The following is a 7,283-nucleotide window of genomic DNA, read 5'->3' as shown; positions in this document are numbered from 1 at the left end:
TGACATTGTTCAGCATTATTTAGTCATTCTTCGCAACAAGCCAATGAGCTAATTGTCTGAACAGAATAATCAAACCATCATCAGCACAGCAATTATGACTGTATTCATAATTACATCCAAGTCCAAAAACATAGTTTAAAAAAAAAAAAACTCATCAAAATGTTTTAATATGAGAGATTTATTCAAAATACTTATCAGATGTAAAAACTCAGTTAGGCAATGAGATCAAATGCATCTAAATACATCAACATGTTCACATTTTTTACTGTCTGATTAAACAAAAACAAGAGTGTCTTAGAGGTCTGAGATAACTTACCTGTGTGCGACTAGCTAAATGTAACTACTAACAGTTACATTCTGTTTAAAAAAAAAAACCTTAGACATGGACAAAACATATGAAAACATGATCCATGAGAGCCCTATACTTACAAAATACTTCCCCAATCAACAGTAAGGTGTGACAAATAAAGTGGAATTTGTTCCAGTTGGCATACACCTCAAAACGAAACACTGGCATGCTAACGTAAGAAAAACAACATATAAACACCTCAAAACAAAAGAGATTTTGATAGCCCAAACCATGAGGATTTCAGTATTAGAGTGACATGACTTTATCTGTGATACCGTATCATAACCCGTTCATAATATGAGGTCTAGTGAGTGGTGTAGAGTGAACACACTTCATTTCCAGAGTTAAAGTTGTGTTCTCAAGGGGACAGCACAGGATTTCTCTAGCCTAAAAGGGATTTTTAAAACGGATACAGGGTGTTTTTTTCGTTGTTTTTTAATCGTCCTTGTCTTTGGCTCCATGTTTAAGAATACGGGTGAACTCCACGTAGTTGAAGTTGCTCTTTTTATCGATTGGCGCTTCTCTGAAGAGCTCATCGACTTCTTCATCTGTGAATCGATCACCCATAGTGGTCAGAAGTTCTCTCAGATAGTCCTCCGGAATGAAGCCTACGGTGAGAAAAAAAACCAAAAGAACCAATCAAATGATCCTCTTGGTCCAGAGACAATCTGGTGATTTGGAAAGTCTCCAAGGGTGATTTTCTTGCCTCAGTGTTTTAATACTTATGCAGTTTTGGAGAGAAACTGAGTAGAACTCGTCACACTCAAAAAGATTTTCAGTATCTGAATTGCATATAAAATGTCCATCAATTTGGAGTACAGTTAACACAAACTAACTAAAGGCCTCGAAATACTCACAACAAAGATCTTTTTCATTCAACGTTTAGAGTAGCTGTTATCTTATCAAACATCGAATGCCGCCCAAACTGCTGAGAGCGACTTGTTAGATGAATATGTATTAAAATAAAACTCACAACACAGCAAGCATTTTAATAAAGCATATGATCAAAGCAACGAGTTAATGTTTGCTGGAGCTCAGTGGCACTCCTGTGAAATCACACCACGTTTATTTATCACTTAGCTTAAATTCAAGCAGCTTTACCATATTAAACATGAAAAACAGTGTCAGTGTCTCGTTTCATCCAAAGTACAACTACATGTTTCTACTATAAAGCAGCTCTCCATGTTTTCACTCACAGACTGCACAGGCCACATGAACCAGAAATATTTTCACGTGAAAGAAGGCGGAGCCTTTGCGCACATATCTAATATGTAATCACCAAGGACCTATAGAGGGAATGCGCGTGACGTCACTGTCGGCTGGAGTGCCTGTAGTTACTCGCAGTGAGTGGCAAAAAGACTGAGCGGCTGTATTTGTTTTCAGCGTGAATGCAGCGAAAAACAAACACAACACATATAAAGTGGGAAAGAGCTTTGCGATTGATTTTTACAGACTGCTATATAGAAAGAGGAGCAAATGGATCGCTGCAATTCACAGAAACAACTGGACTCCAGTCAGCGAAAGGTGGATTTGCAGTTATCATTTTGTGTCAATATGATGAATTTAGGTGTAAAACCATACCCATATATTTTGTATTGTTATATATATATTAACAACGCATCAATTAAATATTTATCATTGCATATTCTGCATTATTGGACGTTTTTTTTAATAAACACTGACCAAAAAAAAAACTTTAAAGTTTTAGGGCTGGACGATATGATGATATATATATATATATATAGGCTATATATAACACTGATATAAGTGATCACCCGGATTTAGACCTACCTATATTGTATTTATATAAAGAGTTCACAGGCAAATTTGCTTTGTTTAGGTCTATATTGCTTTTATTTCCCCGGTGTCGAAATCAGGCAATCATGAATGTCAGGAAACATGATTCCTGGCTGCATGTCAATATCGATGGATCACTGGATCTTTAGTAAGTAAGGAACACTATATTGAGTCCAACATTTAGTTTAAATTGCTAAAATTGTTCATTTTAGTCACATTTTGGCAGTTTCCCTATTAAATCCAGTCACGCAGCAGATCTTTTGCCACTTAGTCAGGCTGAGGGGGGGTTGTTCCTGTGGGAAAGTGACGATAATGCATCCCCTCTATAGTAGCACGAAGGTGTTTAGCAGCCGGAGCTTTGGCAAGCTGTTTCGAACTCCCAAAATGAACTTCGTTTCTGCTTAATTTTGTTTGAAATTACATTACATCAGTTCCTTCTGTGACTTCGCTTGAAGTATCCTTAATTATCTTACCCCCGCTTTCACAGACAAGGCTTAAACTTAGTCTCAGAATAAAATGCATGTTTGAGCTATTTAAATTAAAAGCAACTTGCACTGTCATATCTTAAAATACATCACTGTCATTGTTTTGTCTCAGGATGCACAACAGTAATGTTTTATAAAAAATAAACATCCTATTTGAACTAAAAACTAATCATGGCTTAATCTAAGCCCTGTCTGTGAAACCAGGCTTAAATGCGATGCATATTTGTCAGAACATTCATAAATTAAACAGGTAAGATTTCAACAAATAGTACTTTTAAACAATGCTTTTACATGTACAATCACCCAGTTTATACATTTATAATCAATTAATTTGTTTCAATTCATACATTTTAACTAACTGAATATTGCTTGTTCCACTTTAACCATGTTCATACTTTTTAACTCAATAAATGTGATTTTTATTTACAATTAGCAATTTATGCGGATTCATGAAATTTAAATGCATTTTGAAAATGATTTTATGATCCAAAAAATAGTTAATAATAAACCATCCCTTTAAGTTCAAGTTCAATTAAAATGCATAAATCTATCATTTTTCTTTGCCAGGTGCAACATTTAGTAATTCATTCTAAAGGGATTCAGTGATGCAGAGCACACTTGTAGCAGAAGTTGTGTTGCATGGATGGATTTGATGAGACAATCTTTTTACCTGTTCCTTCCTCATCAAAGCAGGCAAATGCATTGCGAATGACTTCCTCTGGATCTGTGCCATTAAGCTTCTCTCCAAACATAGTGAGGAACATGGTGAAGTTTATAGGCCCGGGAGCTTCCGTCATCATCGCCTCCAAATAATCATCTGTTGGGTTCTTGCCTGAAAGACAGTGAAAAACAGACTCATTCTATTGGGCTGTGAAACTACTCAGTCCTAGAATTACCTTTTAGGCTTTTTAGGTACAATATAATAGTGCTCCGATGACAAGATGGTGTAATACGATGGTTTTGTTTATTCACCCAAAAAATAAAAAAAAATAAAAAATAAAAAGTCAATACAACGACAGTAATCCAATAAAAACTTCTTGTAAACAACAGTTAAAAACCTTACATCTGCTGGCATAATCCAAAGTTCCTCAACTACAATTACGTAACTTAATATATTTAAACAACTATTCATATGCAAATCATTCTTTAGCCAGCTGGTCTCACTATATTGACTTTAAAAAATGTATTGAATGGCTCATACAATTGGATTTTTAGACCTCTTTCTGAATATTTACTTGAACATTCCTATAATAGATCCTGCTATCAGATACCCCCCAAAAAAAAACTGTACTTTAGTAAAACAGAACTTTGTTCTTTTTATTTGTTAATTTGCCTATAAATGTTTCTTTATTTTAGTATTGATAGTTATTACTAGATAAAAACTGTTATACTTGCTTGAAGAGTACATCCGAATATATAAATTATTAATAGGATATTTTCCACTGTGGTATCCGACTTGGTATCTGGCATTGACATCAACAAATAAAATTATTGTCGGGTCAGAGGTCACTCTTCCACCGAACTCTATTCTCTCGCGATCACGCGTACGGCCGATGCTGGAAGCAAGTGATTATAGTTTATAAGTTTTAAATATGGATATTTTTCTTTTAAAAAATCCATTGCTTCTCGTCAGAATACATTGGAGTCGTATGAATTACTTTTATGTGGATGGATGTGCTTTTTGAAGCTTTAAAACCTCGAACACTATTACAAAGCTGGGAAAAGCCAGGGTATTAATTAATATAACTCAAGATTGTGTTTGGCTTAAAAGAAGAAAGTCATATACATCAAGGATGGCTTGAGGGTGACTAAATGATGAGATCATTTTCATTTTTGGGTGAACTATTCCTTTGAAATGTTTTGTAATCTGGATCATTCGCTTAAAGGAGTAGTTCACTATTAAAAAAAACTTTTGCTGATAATTTACTCACCCCCATGTCATCCAAGATGTCCATGCCTTTCTTCAGTCGAAAAGATATTCTCCATATAATGGAATTCAATGGAAACCAAACGGTTCAATGTCCAAATGAGAGTTTTAGTGCAGCTTCAAAGGGCTTTAGACGACACCAGATGATGAATACGGGTCTTATCTAGCGAAACGATCGGCAATTTAAAAAATAAATAAAAAAAGTTTAAGTTTTATAAGCTCAAATGAGCGCCTTGCTCTGTTCTGTGATGAGCATTCGTGACTCTCCTCTTCAAACTCGTTCATCGAAATGAACAAATCTTTTTTCGAGTCATGACTTGAAGGGTCCTAGATAAGACCTTTATTCATTGTCTGGTGTTGTTTAAAGCCCTTTGAAGCTGCACTGAAACTCTCATTTGGACCTTGGACCGTTTGGTTCCCAATGAAGTCCATTATATGGAGAAAATCCTGGAATGTTTTCATCAAAAACCTTAATTTCTTTTCGACTGAAGAAAGAAAGACGTGGACATCTTGGATAAGATGGGTGTGAGTAAATCATCAGCAAAAGTTTTTTTTTTTTTTAAGTGAACTACTCCTTTAACAGTCATTAATAAGAGAACTGTGGTATGCAAGCATCCACAACATATTTAATCCAAATGTCATCAGTTCCTCTCACATCTAGATTATAGAGAATAGGCTATTTGATTAAACTGAAAACAGTGAAACAGCAAAAATTGTAACCCATCATGGGACTTTAAAGAGCATGGTCATCAGTGCTATAAAACCTTACCAAGAGAAGCAAGCATGTCATGAAGATCCTCCTTATCGACAAAACCATCCCGGTTCTGGTCGATCATGTTAAATGCTTCCTTAAATTCCTGAATCTGTGACTGATCGAACATAGCGAAGACATTGGAAGTCGCACGCTGAGGGCGCTTCTTGGTGATCTTTGCCTTGGCACGTTTGCTCGACATTTTGGCTGTATTTGGTTTTTCCTACAAGCTTAAAAAAAGACAGAAGACATGTCACACAAATCCCAAAACACCACTAGATACTTTTGGAAAAGGAATTGTGCACTCAAAAAAGTAAAAGCAAACATGTTTTTTTTAATAATGATATAATAGTAACTCTTCTTTCTAAATGCTCTATACCTTACATAAGCCTATTGGAAACATGAAAAGAAAACACTAAGATGGTATCTACTAAAAAAATGCCAACATACTTTATGGCGTGCTGAGGCAAGTCCACTGGATTACAAAATCTATTTTCGACTTTCCTTATACTAGGACCTAAAAGCTAAACTTTGAGAAAAAATGTAAAAACAAAACAGGTAAGTTACAATTGCTGCTTAAACAACTTTATTTCAAAAGACAACGAAAACACCGTCGAAATAAAGAGTGCGGGAGGAGGCCGGGAGTCTTCTGCATCATCATCTCAGCCTACATTTGTGACCTATTTGATTTATTTATAGCACATTAGACTAGTTACCGAATACAGATCTACTATTTACAGTGATGCTCAAAACAATAATTAGCCTAAATTTCGATGACAAGGTCAAAGTACAACCATAACATGAGACCGGAAGCAAGTAAATGCACTTTACATATTAACTTACATATTTCTCGATGTTAAACCAGCTTCTACTTCAAGTAGATAAGATATTAAAGGCAAAAATATTTAAAGATTTTTAACCTGAACCGTCAGCGATTAGAGAACACGGTGGCTCGTTTAATCTCCTAGCTCGTATAGGTTGTATTGGCCCTCATGAAAACACATTGAAGTTTAAAATAAAATGTTATAAAAAATCTTTGCGAGCGGTAACAACATATCAAATAATTTAAAAGAAAGAAAAATAAGCTTCTCACCAATCACCCGAAATCGACAGCTGCTTAGTTTCAACCACCGCCCAAACTTCCGGATTTCACTGTCGCTTCCGCAAGCCTCGACCAGACCAACACACAACTGAAAGGGTGTCACGGGTGAAAGATAAAGACTTACGAAATCTGCAGTAACAAGCACTAAACCGTAATGAATTTAATTTATACAAAAAATCAATTCAATTACTAGACTTTAATTATGAGACTAAATTATTAAAATAAGTATCGAGAAATAACATGCTCTTCCCGTACGTTTTCCGTATTAGTTTCTCCAGACACGCCCACAGTAACGTAATCGTTCTTAAACATGACCATATACGGTCTGAAATCATTTTTTTCCCCTGTTCACCTTGAGCAGACGTAATATCTACTGCATTGTTTTACTAATTCGTTTTTTGGTTTGATTTTTGAGACAGAAACATTTGCTTGTTATCACACAGACATGAACTACCTAAAAGGGATTCACAAAAAAATGAAACAACAATAAAAAATATACCCTTAAAAATACCCTAAATCAGGGCTTTTCAAACTGGGGCTACACGACAAGTAGAAACGTATGTAAAGGTTTAGAGAAAAGCAGTGTAAACATAAAAAAAAAATCATAAAAAAGATTAAACTAAATAAACAAATATCTTTAAATTGATAAATAAACAAAATAAATATTACAACAATAACATTTGAATATATATACGTATACATATATATATATATATATATATATAGAGAGAGAGAGAGAGAGAGAGAGAGAGAGAGAGAGAGAGAGAGAGAGAGAGAGAGAAAGAGAAAGAGAGAGAGAACGGACAAAAATGTACAATGTAACACATTTATAATATGTTTTGTTCCAAATCAATGGGTCTTTATTATAATAG

At 34.8% G+C, this 7,283-nt stretch overlaps 1 protein-coding gene across 2 annotated transcripts; it reads right to left on the bottom strand.

The window, feature by feature from the left end:
• Positions 1-160: 160 nt before the first annotated feature.
• On the bottom strand, positions 161-6,586 carry myl12.1 (myosin, light chain 12, genome duplicate 1). Of its 2 annotated transcripts, none has more exons than XM_039668994.2 (4): positions 6,403-6,586; positions 5,328-5,532; positions 3,302-3,463; positions 161-957 (listed from the first exon to the last, which is right to left on the bottom strand). In XM_039668994.2, the coding sequence occupies exons 2-4, from the start codon at positions 5,509-5,511 to the stop codon at positions 785-787; spliced, it is 519 nt and encodes a 172-aa protein (XP_039524928.2). In that variant the 5' UTR covers positions 5,512-5,532; positions 6,403-6,586; the 3' UTR covers positions 161-784. The 2 variants fall into 2 exon arrangements, with proteins under 2 accessions (XP_039524928.2, XP_039524929.1); XM_039668995.2 differs by having other exon boundaries at positions 5,328-5,539; positions 6,403-6,569.
• Between the last annotated feature and the right edge of the window lie 697 nt (positions 6,587-7,283).

This window comes from Pimephales promelas, chromosome 1 (assembly GCF_988280905.1).
Source record: "Pimephales promelas chromosome 1, fPimPro1.hap1.1, whole genome shotgun sequence".
Taxonomy (NCBI): Eukaryota; Metazoa; Chordata; class Actinopteri; order Cypriniformes; family Leuciscidae; genus Pimephales; species Pimephales promelas.
The sequence above is the reverse complement of the archived record's forward strand: the minus strand, read 5'-3'. Positions and strand labels throughout refer to the sequence as shown.